At 46.2% G+C, this 17913-nt stretch overlaps 1 protein-coding gene across 14 annotated transcripts in view; it reads left to right on the forward strand.

Annotated features, from left to right (window-relative positions):
• LOC119389290 (serine/arginine repetitive matrix protein 2) overlaps window positions 1-17913 on the forward strand; it is a 351568-nt gene that overhangs the window by 248512 nt on the left and 85143 nt on the right. For 7 of the 14 annotated variants that reach the window (XM_037656491.2, XM_037656493.2, XM_049414382.1 and 4 more), the window contains 2 exons: window positions 497-580; window positions 11682-11756. In XM_037656491.2, coding sequence (XP_037512419.1) covers window positions 497-580; window positions 11682-11756 — 159 coding nt within the window. The remainder of the gene's footprint in view (window positions 1-496; window positions 581-11681; window positions 11757-17913) is intronic. The other 7 variants (XM_037656492.2, XM_037656494.2, XM_037656498.2 and 4 more) reach the window with 3 other exon arrangements.

A 17913-nucleotide genomic window follows, 5' to 3' on the forward strand; every position in this document is an offset into this window, starting at 1 on the left:
TTAGCTGTGGTCTACTTACTACAAGCTTTGTGACATAACCAACAAATGATGCGAGACATTCAGGCTCGTTAAGAGTGGGTTTGACTGTACTTGTGAATTGGTCGGGCTAGTATTTCAACAACTGCCATGCTGTTCGTACAAATGAAAGCCCAGCAGATTTATGCATTCTAAATATTGTTTGCTTCAACTATCATGGCTGCTCCTATCAAAAAGACATCAAGCATACAGCTGGCACCACTTGAAGTAAACTTGAGTGACCGAGAATTCATAATCTGAGAGTTACTACTAGCTAGCACGTAAATGCTGCATGTGCAGAAGTAGCAGCTTTGCTTGTCTCATTGTCCAAATGTGATCAGTGGCTGCTGAGTGGTTTGCTTCCAGCAGGTACCAAGTCAGTGCAAAAATATTTCTGCTTGACTGAATGATCCTAAAGGTCACTCGTACAATTAGTGTGAAAGGTGGTTTGCCAGGACTCCTTTCATGTGCCCCGCCGCAGATCCCGCAGCAAGGGTCACCGGCATTCTCCGTGGAATTCACCACACCATCGTCACAGGGACTCACGATCACCGTCCTACCGCAAGTGAGTCTTGCTGTTGTAGCCCAGCTGCTCATGGAGCTTCAACTGTTTAAAGGAATCACCTGAATCCTTTTTCTGTAAGAATTGCGAGTTTCATGTACTGTAAAATAAGATACTAATCCGACATCATTTGGAAGGCTCTGTCACGGATCAAAATTCAAGATGGTGGCGGAAGAGCCCCGCATGCTTCCAATGAAATGCTTTATTTAATATGCATGCATTCACCGTTAGTCGTGTGAATAAAAACAGTGAATGAAACAGTGAAAATGGTGGGGTGGACGCTTGCTTGGTCACTGGCGCATCTGCAAGGTTCAACAGCACGACGGATGAAGACGAAAGACACATGAACAACAGGACCAGTGCTGCATTGGCGCATATTTCAAATCTCCCGATAAAAGAAGAGGGGCACTTGCTTGGGATTTTACGGTGGTGTGCATAATGAGCACAAAAAGTCACGCTTTATCTTGTTAATTAATTATGTTAGAATACACTTTGCATCATGTGAATTGGAGCCCACGATATCCAAAAGCGTATCTGTACTTACTCGATTCTAAGCACCCCCTTTTTTCCACTATCACGATAGTAAAAGGGAGGAGGTGGGGGTGCTCAGATTTGAAATATTTAGGAAATGGCTGCACAACCCAACCCCTTTCCGCAGCAATACTTTGACCAGATGGGTGTGAGAAATCGCATTTTGTGTGGCAAGCGGTAAAAGACTAGTAGGTGCAGTCTGTCACTCACTCCCACTGACCGCTCGAGTCGGGGTGTCCCGCAGCAGGTCGTCTTTTGTGCCGTCCAAGTTACAGCGTCAACGATGGAGGCGAAAGTGTTTGAGGCCCACGTACTTAAATTTACGTGGACGTTAAAGAACCCCAGGTGGTCGAAACTTCCGGAGCCCTCCACTACGGCATCTCTAATAATCATATCATGGTTTTTGGACGTTAAACCCCAGATATTATTATAAGTTACAACGTCAACTTCAGTCCGCTTCCACGCATCTGAAATCTGCATTGCTATTGATGACGTGGACGCTTCCCCATCGACATCTTCTTGTGGTCGGGGTACCGAACCTGCTCTGGATACTCTTGTAGAAGGTTGGCCTCAGACTGTTCCTTAACTCAAGCGCGTCTAGTGTTTCAAATAGGAGGTTCAAATAGGAGAAATGCTGTCCTTCCTGCGAAAAGGCCATTGCCGCTTTGAGATTTTGAGAAATCAACCTCCGCTAATTATTGCGAAGCAATGAAATTCAGCTAAATTCACTGGCGGAACCGACACCAAATCTCCGATGAGCACAACTAGCAGACGACCAGAATGACATCATTGTCCACTGCGGCAATTGCAGTAGTGTTAGTTCTTCTGTATTTGGTAACGTTACATATGCCCTAGGCGGTCTAATCGCGCAGAAGAAACCCACACAACCACAAAGCGAAGTGAATCGATGGTTAGTACAATGACGCTTGCTCATTCTCGACATCTTGGAGGAGTATGGCTGTTGCACTCTTCCGAGTTTCGGTTTCACCGGCAAAATTTGTAGAAATTTGTCATGTTTCAGATTTCAGTAATTTGAAACGTGAGAAATGTTTCAATATATGCCAGCGGCTGCTTATGTGAAATCTGAAAGTGGCAACGTGCTTTTCGCAGAAAGGGCTGCAATTTTCCCGTTTGACTCGACCACCCGTCTCCTCTAATTAAAAAGTTAGCTTAATTAATTTAATTCCTGTTGTAATTGATGCCTCTACTCAGCTTAAGATGCCTGCTACCACAGAAAAAGTAATTACGAAGGCAGCGGGAAAATATCTCAATTTCCATATTTCTGAGGATTTTCAGGCACATTTCTTGAAGCACTCTGTATATTTGACTTAAAGGCATATTTGTACCTGACATGCAGACTATTTTGGTAAAATGTGGGTGAGATTAGTTAATTATCATAACGATTACTAACTGTTGCCGTGATGACTTTGATGTGTGACTGATTACATTTTGCACTTTATCAGCTTTGACCTCATTTATGCCACAAAAACTGGCATTTCAAGTGTATAGCTCATTTAGCGTATTTTATTTTTGAAATTTTCAATGCTGGCTATTTTGGCGAAATATGAAAATGACATATTGAACTTGTACCGATTATAAACTGCTGCTTTAGCAATAGATACATGTGATTGTGGCTACTTTTGTAATTTGGTGCTCAGCTTTGTCACTTTTATATCATTTCTGCCACGAGCAGTGGTATTTTAAATATACGTTGCTCATCTTAGTTTGTGTTCAATGACCATCCATCTGCTTAATTATTTGTTTCTTGCAAGTTGAAGTGATTATTATGTGTGCAATGAATATTAATATTTATGAGATGCTTAACTGATGCTTTAAACCCTAGGAGTCGTTTGGAATATTTTGCCATCTGCTCCGAAAATGCCAATAGCTGTTCCAAAGCACCATTTTTTCTGCTCCAGAATCTGCTCCGAAAATCAAAATGTCACTTCCATCCCTGCATTACGTGGTGGCAAACCGGTGCACTTAGAAAGTGAGCCGTGCAGACACTTACGCATCGTTAGCCACAGATATTGCGTGATGGCATGTGGTTGGGAAAAACAACCCAATATATAGCCAACAATCACCGTAATAGTCCAGACAAGTCGTTTACAGTCTGAAGAACTACCTAACAGATTCCCGTCCACTTGTTAAAAACGACGCTTGTGAAGGTGCTCAGCGCTGCCACCTTGTGTCCGCTAATCGCACAATAACAATTCTGGAGCCCCTGTGCCATGTCAGTTCCTTGCTGCTCAGACGAGGGAAATGCGGATGCAGCATGCGGTGGCTTCATTAAATCCACTGTGCAATGAAAATTATTTCTCTGAATGGCTAAACTGTGTAAATATATGGGAAATAAACAGTGTGTAGTTAGTCATCAGCACTCGCAGAACAGTAATACTTAGTTCACAAACCCCGATGTAGACAATTGTGTACACCACTTGTTTTTGCTATTTGTATCTGCTAGGGGCCAAGAAAGAGTGAGATACATTGAGCTTGGATGAATTGAACGTCCTGCATAATAAATTTGTCTTCACTTAACTTCATTGTGCGGTGTATTGTGGCATATGATCACTTTGCTGAAGGCACCACCATATTCGACGAGTCGTTCGACGTGCCGCTTCCCACGACCCTCATCAAAAGTAGAATTTTTCTTTGCTCCACATGAACATAACCGAAAACTAATTTGCTCTTTATTTCTAGCCTGAGGTTTCATTCTATTTATGCAGAAACAGAGCATCAATGGCTTCAGCATAAGTAGGCATTTATTTACAAAGTAATTGGGAATGATTACTATAACACACACAAATTAACCTGTTATGATATTGTTTTTGTTACAATAGAATATTGAGTGCCTTGAAGTAACATTGTATCGATTTGACGCATTTACAGACACTTATTCATAGATAGTGCCTGAAAGAGTTGAGGGGTGATGTTGGTGGGGGGCTGTCTGTGAACCCTCGAAAATCTTGAGCAAATAATGCTTTGACACCTGTCACTCCCAGAAACAATGCTTTACTGCAAGGCACTTCTCGTATGTTCAGGTAAAGCCAAAACAGGACATTATTTTTTAGGAACAGCCTCATTATTGGCTGCTCTTTAAAAATTGGTCTTGTCTCCTTGTTTACATTGGAGTAGTATTTCCTGTTTATATATTAATAAGAATATGCAAGAGAAAGTTACGGGCATACTGTTGTACCCCTCCAAGTGTTCCCAAATGTGAGTTTGTCTGCTCCAAACCTGCTCCGAAACTCATGGCGAATTCCACTGGCCGAGCCGGAGCAAGTTTTCTTGTTGCGCGTTCGAGAATCTGCGTTCCACTGGTCGATTCGGAGCAAGTTCGCGTTTTCCACTGGCAGATTCGGAGCAACCCACTCCGCGACGGAGCGTTCCGAGTTGCTCCATCTTGCAGAAGTGGATTTCGCCGGAACTCCAGCAACGCAGTGACGTCATTTCCGATACAGTCGGGCAACTCGGTTGTCTTCAGCGTGTTTAAAGCGGGGTCTGATTACCCTGTGCACTTGTCTACATTCCTAAAATGGCATTGTTTGACTCTGCTGGGCGAGCTTCTGGTTTGCTTCTCGCTCTGAGCGACAGCGAGAGCACGAGTTCTGACGGTAGTAGCACCAGCGATGACGACGAACCGTACGTGCTCTACGAAATGATGCTTAAAGAAATGTTCCCTGACCCGCTGTGCGCACGCCCGAAGATCATCGGCTACATCGAAGAAGAGATTTTCATGTGCTCGTCCATATTTGTCAGCGCAACACAAGAAAATGGCACGCCTGCTTTACACCACTGCGGGGTCGAAATGCGCGCTTTGCAGCGGCGACCCATGGAAACGCACAGAGCGGAAGCAGAAATAGTTCCCGGAGCCAATTTACGTGACGTATGCATAAACAACTTCTGGAGCGACCTCACGCGGAGCATTCACGTGTTGCACTGGCAGATTTGGCTTGGTACAATCCGAGTGCTCGCTCCAGGATTTCGGCGGCCACTCCGGATCTCCCAATGGAATTCGCCATCAGTTCCTTCCACTCCAAAGCGTCTTCTTGCGAGCTCTAAAAATTGCCCCAGAGCCTAAACTGGTTGGACCACCACTTCTCGTGGAGGTGTGGCACTATATTGTTGCCATATTGACACTTGTTGCAGTAGGCCAGTTGACAGCAAGTGAGAGCAAGCGTTTGGAGCTTGAGCAGCACGAAATAGCCCACACAGTACTGCTCAGCATAGGAGAATAGTGGTGGTTTGAGGAGGCTCGGCTCAGCTTTATTCGGGGGAGAGGAGGTGGGGCATCTCTCTTCTCTACTTATTGCACCGACTATGTCCCAGGTGGACGAGAATGCACAGCAAACAAGCAACTTGGGAAAATGCACGCACAGCATGAGGGCATGAGTGGTGACACTAAGCCGCGCAAGGCTTGACACAGCAAAGTTGCACGATTCTGAAAACCAGTCTGGTTGCTTCTAGGTTGTTTCTAGGCCTTAGCTGGGTGATGAGTGTTGTTACTGGGTTGCTTCTAAGTCATTGCTAGGCTTTAGCTGGGTGATGCTAGGTTGTTTCTGCGTTGATTCTCAGCGCAGAGAGGTTTGAGTTAAACCACAGACAGTCACAGACGCGACACGGATGTCCAAACTCCACAGACAGAAACTCGCGTTGAAACCAAGTGTTTGCACCTCTCATAAATCAAGGGGCAGGTCATCGTTGGCGTAGGCCTTCCATCGCTTTGGGGTCTCCTCGCAGCCGCCGTTGCCTTTCCCATTCCCTAGTGTTGGGCTAACTGTTGCCTTCTTTTTCAGTGGACCAGTGGTGAGTGGTGGGATTTACCAAATTTCTGTGCCACATACCCATTTGTTGGGCTAACTCTTGCGTTCTTTATTTTTAGTGGACCAGTGGTGAGTTGTGGGATTCACCCAATTTTTGTGGCACATACCTGATAGGCGGCACAAATTATGGCTGGCTTAAACAGCTTCGCTCAGGAGTGGTGACAGAAAATTTGTGAACCGCTGTTTTCTGTTCTTAATCAGTGGCTACTGACTTGTTAACCCTTGAGGGTCGAACTTTTTCGCAAAGTCCAGTTCAAAAATGTGTAATTTTTTTTATTGCTGAAATAAATTATTCACACTAGTCTATTTAAGAAAAATTTGTCTAAAATTTTTTTTCGTGACTGTAAAGTGACAAAAATTATTTTGTTGTTACATACACATGGTTTATTCGTAGTAAAATCAAGCAAAATCGTAAAAAAAAACTTTTTTATAAGTTTTCTATAAATAAAAATTATGCATTGTATTAAACATAGCTCACAGACATACAGAAATTAGTACACCAGAGTACTTTTCCAGTCTTTGTTCGTGCTCGAACACTAAAAACTTTTCAGCGTGTGATAGTCTTTGAAGCATGGCTCGCCGCGCAAGCCTTTCAGACGTCGCTTCTTGATCGTCATCGGGGTCTGAACTCGTCAAAAAAATCCTTGTCTGACAAACTGAAATCCAATGAATCAGATTCTGATTCGGCACTTGGGGAATAGTCCGCATGGGAAGAATCGCTGCTCGGCTCATCGGCAGCAGAGCAACCGGCGTGCGCTTCCATAGCGTAAGCGAACTGCATCAGTGAGCGCACGGAAGAAAACTGTATGGTTGTGCGCCCATTCGGAAAGCAGAACGAGTGAAAAAGCTACAGCAATCCTTCGTCTTATCGCCAACAAGACGTAGTTAGTTTTTCCAAGACCCCAAAACAGGAAATGCAATCACGGCGGCGTCATTTGTGTAATTTAGCGCCGCACAGAAACAGATATAATCGCACCCCGGGGAGCAATAAAGGAGAGAGTAACAAGTGATCACCCTCTGAGAGATTAGAAACCAAACAGCCATCAGCTTTGCGGGCGCAAGAAGCGAAAACCACCAGGAAGACGAAACCTAAAACTGCCGGACCACGTGCGCGCGTTCTGATGCGCAACTGAAAGCTGCCGCGCCTCTTTGGAAAGCAAAAAAAAAGACTGAGAGATAACGGCACCTAGAAAAAACTCCCACGTATTCCCGAAGCGTGGCAGCACATTCCAAGCAAGACAAATGATCGAATATTGCGCGCATTTGAAACCAACCGCGCCGCGGGCGCGCTCGGTTACGCAAGCGATAGCCGGCACGCGGCGCGCTGTTTTGCGAAGCACAAAAAAAGCAACACTGGAGAGAGATCGGCGCATGAAAAAAATTCTTTGTATTCCCGAAGCGTGGCAGCACATGCAAGGCAAGAGAAATGATCGAAAAAGGCGCGCACTTTAAACCAGCTGCACCGCGAACGCGCTCAGATGGGCAAGCGATAACCGGCGCGCCGTTTTGGGAAGCAAAAAAAAAAAATACAACGGAGAGACATCGGCGCATGAAAAAAGTTCCACGTATTCCCGAAGTGTGGCAGCACAGTACCAAGCAAGAGAAACGATCGAAAAAGGCGCGCGTTTTAAAAATAAACGCTATGCCGTACATGTACAACGAAAACCCTTTGGTACCAGGCAGCTTCTGCCGTACATGTACGGCGGAAACCCTCAAGGGGTTAATAGCAGCAACAAAACTCATTTGCCCCAGCGTGAGACGAATATTTAATTACATGCTCGTATATTACGACCGGAGGCAGGTTCGGCTTGAAAGAGCACTCGGTGGCCCGGTGAGATTGTCGGCCTACTCGTTAACAAATATCTACTATCAGGTGACCGCGATATCCCGTGACGTCACTGGCCAACTTCTGCCATGTTGTCAGCGCTGCTGTTTCGTCGGCTGTGTTGAGTGTTGCGAGTGCTCGTTTCCTCAATCGTCAAACAACGTTGCTTATCTAGTGCGGCGATGGACGAAAGAGCTGGGAGAAGTGTAAAAATCAGTCAGAAAAGCTCGATTCACTTAGCGAATCTCGCCGGTGGCTGCCATTTTGTTCTCGTCATTCAACTGAGGCAACGTTTTCCATGAGGCTTGGAGCAGCCATGACATTTAGACCTGCTGAGACATTTTCACTTCGATCATTTGTAAAGTAGCAGGTTGATAAGTGACGAAGGAAGCAGTAAAATCACAACATTGGAGCTCTGTAACCGTGTTTATGTGTAACATGCAAGTGACGTGATGTACGCTTTACTGACTCGTATTTAGATTGGGCAACGCTGCGTTCTCAAGGCATACCAATCCCATGTACGCACGTCCGAACGCCGAAGCAGTTATCTGTCCACTACGCCATACGATCCCGGCAGTAGAGAGCTTAAGTTTGTCTGTAGACTTCCTAACGTTTGCGGATACCTGGTTTCCGGAGCTGTTGACGGCTGCAGCAGTATCAGCAGCCGCAGAGCCAGTCGCGACATCTTATGGCGTTTTGTCAAAATATAATAATTTTTTTTTTCTGTTTTCTCCGTCGCATTGCTGTTCTTGTCATAAAAAAAAGCAATGAGAATACCGTGAGTTGCTAATTATCTCACTTCTAATGCTTTACACAGAGTCAGTAAGTGGGTAAATCGTTGCAATGTTATTTTGTAGGTCTCGAGTGTCGCCATCAGCATTGTCCGTCTCGTACACGCCTCTGGCAACCCGGCCAGAACCTGTGATGTACGTTGTTTAAAAGACAGCACCGCTCGATGACATCACGGCTTTTTGCTTTTATTTCCGACTCGGCACTTTCACGGACTTCAGAATTCAATTAAAATGCCTTTTGGGCTGTATTTGTGGCTGATATTGTACACATGGCACCTTTGTGCACGCGTGATGCAACAGTCAAATTGTAAACGGGGCTGGTGCCAATGTTTCGACAAATGGACTTCCTCAAGGCTTTAACTGATATCCGCAGTGCTTGTGTGTGTATGCTCCAATCCAAACAAAGGAGGGGGAGAGGGTGGAGAAGAGGCTGTTTTGACAAACAACCAGTGGAGTGCTGTGTGTGACGACCGACTGCAATTTTCTCAAAAGGGGGTGCTTTTAGCGAGGTGCAGCAGCACCGTCTGGCCGAGGCTTTCGTGTCTATACTGTTGAATCCCACAGCTAGCAAAGCTGGTGGTGACAGCAAAAGAATGGGCTTTTGTGAGCATTTTGTTGTCAAATGAGCGAACACAGATTGGAAATCTGCTGTGAGTCTACTTCGGTGAGTCTCACTTGAGGAATGTTGACGAGACGGCTGTAGACACCATTGTTGTCTTGGGCCAATTAGTGATTGTGCCCTCGAACGTTGATCCAGTGAGCCTCCTCTTGCATGCTACGATCACTTTCAGTGCCACAACGTGGCTCCAGTTCTTGACCACTGCCCGCTGCATTGTAGCCCACTGCCATCACTCAGCAGTGTGTGTAATGGGCAAATAATCATCCGACACCTGTTAACAATTGAGCATGTTTAATGTCTCGCAGTCATCCTGAGAAGTACTGTCTTTATTTTTAGGTATCACACATGGTTTCTCTGTAGAGTGGCTAGCAGTCACTTGCAGTGAACCAGCGTTAGGGTGGCTAGAAGGGGAGGTGTGATGACCGGGCGGCAAAAGTTGGCCGCCATTCGCGTGAATGCCGTGGGGCGGCGCTGTCGTCGGGGGCGCCGTCAGCGAACGTAGCCGTTCTCTGTTCTCGGCAGGGAGAACGCTTCAGTGGAAATGCGTTACCAAATTATATAAAACTTTAGCTGATAATGCAGTTCCTTAGTCAGAGCACAGCTTGTATTGCGCTACTGTTATCACGCGGGTTTGAAATACGGCGTACAGAGCCGAGTTTTGTTCCGACGGAAAGCAAGCAGGCCTCTTGGAAAGCTATATTGAAGCACTACTACTGGGAGAGCGGGGCTTACAGGGCCGTACCCAGGAATTTTTTTCGGGGGGTGTTTGTGTGTAAAACCAGGGCCGTAACTAAGGGGGGGATTGAGGGGATTCTGACACCCCCCGAAATTTTTTCATGCTTTAACTTTTCGAGTGACAATAAAATACTTGCACGCCTTCACAGCGACCACCAGTTAGTCGTTTTGCACACGAACACAGTGGCGTAGCCGGGGGGGGGGCACACCGGGCCCGTGCCCCCCCCCCCCCCAAAAAAAATATTTTCTCCCCTGGGATACAGCCCACAGAATGACACTCGACCACACTTACCTGCCTGGATCCCATGTCGGATCAAGGCTGTGCCCCCCTGAAGCAGATTTCTGCCTACACCACTGCACAAACACCCCCCGAAAAAAATTCCTGGGTACGGCCCTGTGTAGAATGGCTAACTTTGGCAACTGGTGGTCGCTGTGAAGGTGTGCAAGTATTTTAGTGTCACCCGAAAAGTTTTCAGAAAAATCTCACGATTTTACTTTCGATTCATGGGCGCCGCCATCTTGGGCTGATAGGCGATTGTTTTGCCGGTTTTCTACGTTGTAATATGAAATGATTATGGTCATGAAACGTTGAATGCACCGGCCAGAGCATTTTCATGGGTGCGAGTTCACCGTAGCACTGTTTGTTTATTTGATACGGATGCAAAACTGCAACGTTATCAGTCCAAGATGGCGGTGCTTGAGCGCGTCTGGAATTCACAAGAGTGGACTGTAATATACCCTTGGGCGCTGTGGGTACTATGATAAATAAAGAAATAAATAAAGCAAGAAAAAATTTAGGGTGGTGTTAGAACCCCCTAAACCTCCCCCCCACCCCTTAGTTACGGCCCTGGGGGCTTAATTATGCTCCAATGCACTCTGATCATTTTATTCGTGCGCCTCATTACGTGCGAAAGCAGATAACTTGATTTGTGCCAACCAAATCAGGATTAAACCATGGCATACATGGTAATACAACGTTCTGTAGTCTTTTGAGGCTCAATTCAGAAGCCAAATAAATAAATGCAACATGTTACTAAATAAAGAAACTTTATTGTGTACAACAGAATGCACTTGATCGTTTTCACGACTTGCCTCACATCACACAAGGCTTTCTTCTTTTGACTTTTTTGTCATTCATTTCTTTGACATTTGTCATTCACTCCGCTGTTTGCGCAAATGCTTTGCGCAAACAGCAGAATTCTCTTAAAGCGCTTTTTCAGCCTTCGGAATGGCGCGTGCCCACTTCAAGAACAGTTCTTGGCAAGTCGGTGCACGGAAAAGGGACACTTTTTCCCAACAAGATCTGTAGCCGGAATCACACCCTGGCGCGAAGCACCAACGCTGAGTTGTTTTCTTTGAGGTAGACGGCATCTTTGCCAGCACACAGCACTCATGAATCAACAGCACACGCCAACAATTCGCAGCAAACTATACAGCTACAAACCGCCGGCCAGGCGTTGACAGCCGGATTAGCCTCTCTCCGCGGAAACGCTGACGGCGCCCCAGACGGCAGCGCTACGTTGTGCCCTAGCGGCGATCACGCGAAAGAGGACCACCTTCTCCTATGGCTGGCCGCCGCGCTCAGCACACCTCCCCTTCTAGCCACCCTACCAGCGTGAGCAGGATGTGATGTAGGCTATTGACGAGGTTTTTGGTTCCAATGTTGTGCAACCATGCACACGGCTTCAGAAGTGTTGTTTGCTTTCATTGCCTCTCATCGTTGCTTGATTATGTCGAAAAGAGATGAAGTGGCATTCATGTTTTCCCTTTGCACAATCAGCAGATCCCCGACCCCTGAACGGAGTCGCTCGCGGGACCGCTCCTACAGCAGCAGGAGCTACTCGCACAGCTCAAGGTGAGCATAGTCACTCGTTTCTTTTTAGGTCATTGTAGGGACCGTCACTACTTACGAGGCACTGAACATTTTCATTCTCATGTACAGTTTAATCTCGGTGATTCCTCCCGATTAAGAAATTAATGGAAAGCATGATGTAGTGCACAGTGTTTGACAAGCTGTAGACATTTGCAGTTGCTGACTCATTTTCCAGACAGACACAAAAATTGACAAAGGGTGTGGTACAGTTAAACCTGCCTATAACGAACCTCCATACGACAAATTCCTCGATATTACCTAGTTTTTCTATTCCCCCCCGTTACTCCATAGAAGCACATGCATTTGCAATATGTAACAGAGTGGCAGCGGGAGACACCTTTGATATAGCGAATTTTCGCCACCGACAACCAGAGATATTGCCCCGAATTCTGTCGTTTTGGCACGAGCAGGAGCCGCATGCATCTTCTGCGGTTGCATCGACGACGGCGGAGCGCGAAACAGCGGTGGCGCCAACACGACGACGGATCTTCGGAGGTCAACTCGTCGCGCACTTTGCCGTCATGCGCCGCAGATTCGCAAGACCGTGGCCTCCGCGATTATTTCCGGAAATGCGCCGTTGCGTTGCCAGAGCCAATATCGGAGGTCACGGCTAGACGATGACTTAGCAGCGTTGTATTGATGTCCTACTAACGCCATCTCTCACCAACAAGCAACCGAGCAAAATAATGTGAAAATGTTTTGGGCGAGCTCTGCCTTGAGTTCCCCTTTTGTTAATCTGTACCTTTCTTTTCCGAATTTTCATGTTGAAACTGCATATAATGAAATTCTGTTCGTAAAACATTTTTTCGGGAAATTGTCAATTTTGTTGTATCCAGGTTTAACTATAGTTAGACAGGACCGACATCCACAGCATAATCAGTCTAGTTTTGTTTGTTTTAATTTAGTGACATTCGATGATGAGCAAGGCATGTCTCGAATTTATCTGCCACACAGTCCCATGAGCATCGTCACCAAGTCCAGGTGCTTTGCAGGTTATACAGCTGCACTCTGAGGAAGAAAGAGCATTTTTGCCACGCAACAATAATCGTCCTTCTTGGAAACTCTGTGCCTGCCACTTTCCTGTTGAGTTTGCAGTGTCACGCTTACAGCATGCATGCTGCTTGTGACAAGGAAGTGCTGGGACAATGGCTATAACACAAGAGAAGCACGCGAGGTAGATTGTCGTTGCATTTTATCTTCTTGGAGTGTGTAAGGAGACCCTAAACAGCTCTACTGGGTGAGCACAAATCTTCAGCACTTGGATTCAAGGATTCCTAGTTCTCGTGGTTTGCTTTCAGCTGCACGCTATGGTCCGACGGTGGCACGTGCCCCACCGTCTATTTTTAATGGTATAAGCATGTGTAGTAATTTGTGTGTGTGTACACTAAACAGTAAAGATATATTCAAATAAATACACGAGAATGGGGTTTCTGCTAAATCTTTTGTGTGTGCATCTGCACTCATTTGCAAGGTAAGTAGGAGAACGAGTTTCTTTCAGAAAGCTGAGCTGTATAGAAGTTTGTGAGGAAGGGGTGGGCAACAACGTGACAGAACATGAACGGTACTCATGCTGCACTGCAACTATGTGCTAAATGTCAGCTGCAGTGACTGAAAATAAGAGTGCTTACTCCTCCCCATTAAAAAATAATAGTAATTTATGGCTATGCCCCTGCCCCTATTGGTTGAGTTGGAAAGAAACTCGGGTTCGCAAAGGATGCCCGAATGAAGCGATGATGGGTGCCTGCCTTTGGTTTCTCGGGGTTGGATGGAACCTGTATTCAGCCACCATTATTGTGAAAAACCTGCATCACCGCATGAAAGATTGATGGGTGGTGTAGGGCTGACTTGGCTCTTCTTGCCTGGTTCACAAATGGGTCTTGGAAGGCGCAGCTGAGGTGGCTGTGGAGGCACTTTAGTGCGTGGCTCATCGCATGTTCAGGCTGTGGGCTATCATCCTTCTCGGTGGCTGGGATAGTTGGTTCATGCTCAAAAATATGGAACAGTGCAGGAAGAACACAGTTTACACAGGATAAGAACTGCAGAATACACAGGATAAGCACTGCTCACCACTAATCTTTATTGGAAAAGGTTCCTAACATTGATACACGTAGGTGCACTGCACTTTACAGTCACAGAGCAGTTGTCAAGTATGGAAGATCAAGATTATAACTAATTTTCCTTGCTCTGAAGCACAGCAGACGCGCCACTGTTGCGGTCTTTCTTTCGAATGCGATGAGCCTCCGTGAGCTCCAAGAATCCTCTGGGAAGGGCACTCCTCACAAATTGATTGCCATGCAGATCTTCTTTAGTTTTTTCGCTCAACTTAAATTAAGCGCTTCCTCTATTCTTTCGTAATGACAAGCCTGCTCAAGGTCACATTGTATGCTGCCGCAACGTGTGCCATCACTGAGAATTTTCTTGCGATCGTCGAACCAGCCAGTAGCCATATCCTTCCCTCCAATGACTCAATCAGGCCCAACAATGGTGCAATTTGCCAAGAGAAGAGCCAGCCATTTCTAGCTGCCGTGCACAGAACTATAATATTTCTCTCACATGTGCACAAAAGCTTTGACTACTGATTGGCAGTGTTTGCTGACCTTTAGGCGAATGAAATACACCTGGGCTGACTGCAGCAACGTAATGAGTACCGAGGGATTGGAAATGCCGTTCTCAGTTGCACGACATGGGGCAAACTGTGGAGAAAGAGACCTTTGTTCTGCTGTGGAATAGGCCTTGCACACCAGGGTATGAATGTAGCTACACGGTGCACGAAGGCAAGCTTCCCGTGGCCTCCATGAGCTAGACTTACCATATTTACTCGATTGTAACGCGAGGGGTGACCTTTCATTGCGTCCAGGAAGAAGTTATTTCGGTCTTTGATTGTATCGCGAGGGTCGACTTTAGGTAGCAAAAATCCGGAAAACTCTCGTCACATTCGAGTATATACAGTAAATAGTGCTGCATTCTGAGGAGGCTGCATCATAAGTTTTTGTTTAGTGTCCAGTTATCAGCTACTCACTGGTGGTCCATTTGCGCCATTTTGCTACAGTCCAGCTTGTCTGCACCAATCTCAGTATATGTTGTGCCAACTGCACCTAAGTAAACTTTTTTTGACGTTTCATGCAGTAACTGAGCGCTTTTAGCCAAAAAGGTTCTTGGTCTGGCCCGGAAAACCTCGAGACTTTTTTCAAATTGCGGCACATCGCCTCTCCTTTCCACCAATGTGGTTTTTCTCACTAAAGCACACACCTACCGAGACTCCAGGCTGGTCCAACCAAAGTGTCTTTCTGTGATTCTGCTATTGACACCTTGACGTGTTCTTTATAGTCGCGAAGACCATCGCTGTTGATGGGGAACTGGTGGTAATACCTAGGCACAGGCTAGCACGCTGAGGTGCGCCATGATTCTAGTGCTCTCCAACGTTCCGCGTACAAAAGAAATGCTTCCCTAGCGCCGGTTCATGACAGCGATAAGCAGACACAGCGGTTATCGCATGTATTGCCGCTAGTAAAACGTGTTTGTCACACAGCCACCACCATCATCGCTGCCCTGACCAGGCAGCACAACCGAGCAACTGCTATGGTCGTCTGCATGCAGAACATTAGCGAGCACTAGAATAATGGTGCTCACTGGCACGTAAGCGGGCATGTCACGTATTTTTTTGTATTTTGAGGTCATCTGTAGTAAGCAGAAAAATACTAATAGTTAATAGATAGAAAGTTCGAGGCTTTCTAATCGGATATTTTAGAAACTGATCTGCAACTTTCTCATTGGAATTTTTTGCTGAGTGTCCCCCCTTTCTCTATGCTCCTACAGTCGAACCTGGATGTATTGAACTTGAAGGGGACCGCGAAATAGTTCGATATAGCGATAATTCTAAACATAAAATATGCGCATTTAAGGGTTTAATTAAAGCACTGCAGACTTCTACACAGTCTTCAGGAATCATAAAAAGCGCGAACATGACGATTCGCTCACATATGCTAAAAAACAAGGCGACAACTTCTTCTTTTGCACGTTACCGCATTTTATTTTCCATGAAAATAGTCCGTAAACTTGTCTTACTTCTTGCACACCGTCAAGTTCATTGTCATCATCAATATAATTAAAGCTTTCCAATTAAGCAAATTCAGCACCTTCGGCCACAACGCTGAACGCCGATGCAAGCTCTGTAGCGCGGTAGTTTAGTGGTGACAGTTATAGTTTAGCGGGCTTAGCGGAATAGCGCGACCGAAATGCGCAGTACACTAAACGACTTGTTCCGTTTAGCGTATGCACACTATTTTTCAGATTTAGCGTTACCGTATTTGCCTGGTTAACGTTGTGTATGTAAAACATGGTGGCGGTTTTGGGTGCCCACTTCGAACTGAATTTTAGCGTTGATGTGGACGGATACACTTCTTTCGTAGCAAACGACTGTGAAAAGTGGCTTCGCTTGCCTTCATGTAGTTTTGACGACCGAGTATTACAGGCAACTTAGCGTAGTTTTTCGCTTTCCATTTCGAACACGTCCTAGGCCTAACTAGAAGATCGGTGTAAACAAATCTGCAGCATCAAAATTTTCACTTTTGGTACGTGTGGTTCATAGTTAATTTACTTTTATTGTTAGTAAAAATAGTCATTGGCGCGTGCGGAATACAGGTGACCATTCTCAGTTCTTTTCTTTTCACTTTTTTTAACGCATTCACCCTCCGCTAGGTGATGCCACCGTAACAGCTTGGGCACGTAAACGCTATCCGCTAAACTAATACGCGCTGTCCGCAATGAACGTTCGCGGCACGCTAACGCTATTCCCTTAACCCCCGCTATTACGCTAACGCTAAACAATAACTGTCTACTAGACAGTTTCAGAATAGCATACGCAAAGCTTTGCGTTAGCGTGTCGCCACTGCGCATGCCTCGTACGCTATCCTCTTGAGGGCCCCCGTTAAGTGATGGAAATATAGTGGGCGACCGCAAGGACCACTAACTTAGAGTGCACTATTCTAAAACTACCTAGACAGTTTATAGTTTAGCAGAATAGCGGGATCAAAATGCGCATGCGCAGTATGCTAAACGACCCGTAGCGTTTAGCATACGCACGCTATTTTTCAGATTTAGCGTTACTGTGTATGCGTGGTCAACGCCTCCTCTAGGAAGGTGCCTGCGGCGTCGCTGGCTATCCCATTGTAGCCGTCCTGCCTTGAATTGTGGTCGCTTGTCGAGAGATGGCATCACGGACTGCCCTATTGTGGGGCTGGCATGGTCAAGGATCGCCAGCTACTGCCCTATTAGAAACGGTGAAGCAGGGAAAGGGTAGGGCGGGAGGTTTTTGGCTCACGCGGCAGGCACCTTTCTAGAGGAGGCGTAAGTCCGTAAAACATGGCGGCGGTTTTGCGCTCCCGCTTCGAACTGAAGTTAGTGTTGATGTGGACGGGCCCACTTGTTTCGTAGCAAACGACTGTGTACAATGGCTTCGCTTGCCTTCAGGTAGCTTCGACGATCGAGTATTACGGATAACTTGTCGTAGTTCTTAAAATCGCTTCCCATTTCAAACGTTCCTAGGCCTAACTAGATTGGTGTAAACAAATCTGCAACAGAAAAATTTTCGCTTTTGGTGCGTGGTTCACATTTATTTACTTTTATTGTTACTAAAAAATTAGTAATATCGCGGCATGCGGGGACACTGCAGGTGAGTATCCGTTTTTTTCTGGCCCCCGTACGATCATGCGCAAACAAAGACGGAAGGGAATTACGACGAGGCTGCTGAGTCACTTCGCGTTCTCATTTTGGTGCCCTTGGCAATCAGCCTCTTCGAAAAAGCCCGCGCGTTAAAACGCGCATCAAATATACCAGTGCACTGACAAGCGCTGCGCAACGAACTAGATCAACGCAATGGAATAACACCGCCCTTTTGTCAGCTGCACGCGCTGAGGGATCGGAACTTGTTAGAACGTGCCCTAAAAGGATCAATATTTGTTAGGAAAAAGGCACTTTCTGGGCTTCGGCGTGGTGCAGCGTTCGATATAGCGGATGTTTCGCTGTGCCGGATGGAAGTTTGATATTGGGCGCGAGGCCCACCACTGGAAACGCCGGCGCCACCGTCGGCGTGATGTGCTTGGCAGGATCACGTGGTCTCAGTGGCCGCGTCGGCTGCTTG

This window comes from Rhipicephalus sanguineus, chromosome 4 (genome assembly GCF_013339695.2).
Source record: "Rhipicephalus sanguineus isolate Rsan-2018 chromosome 4, BIME_Rsan_1.4, whole genome shotgun sequence".
Classification (NCBI taxonomy): domain Eukaryota; kingdom Metazoa; phylum Arthropoda; class Arachnida; order Ixodida; family Ixodidae; genus Rhipicephalus; species Rhipicephalus sanguineus.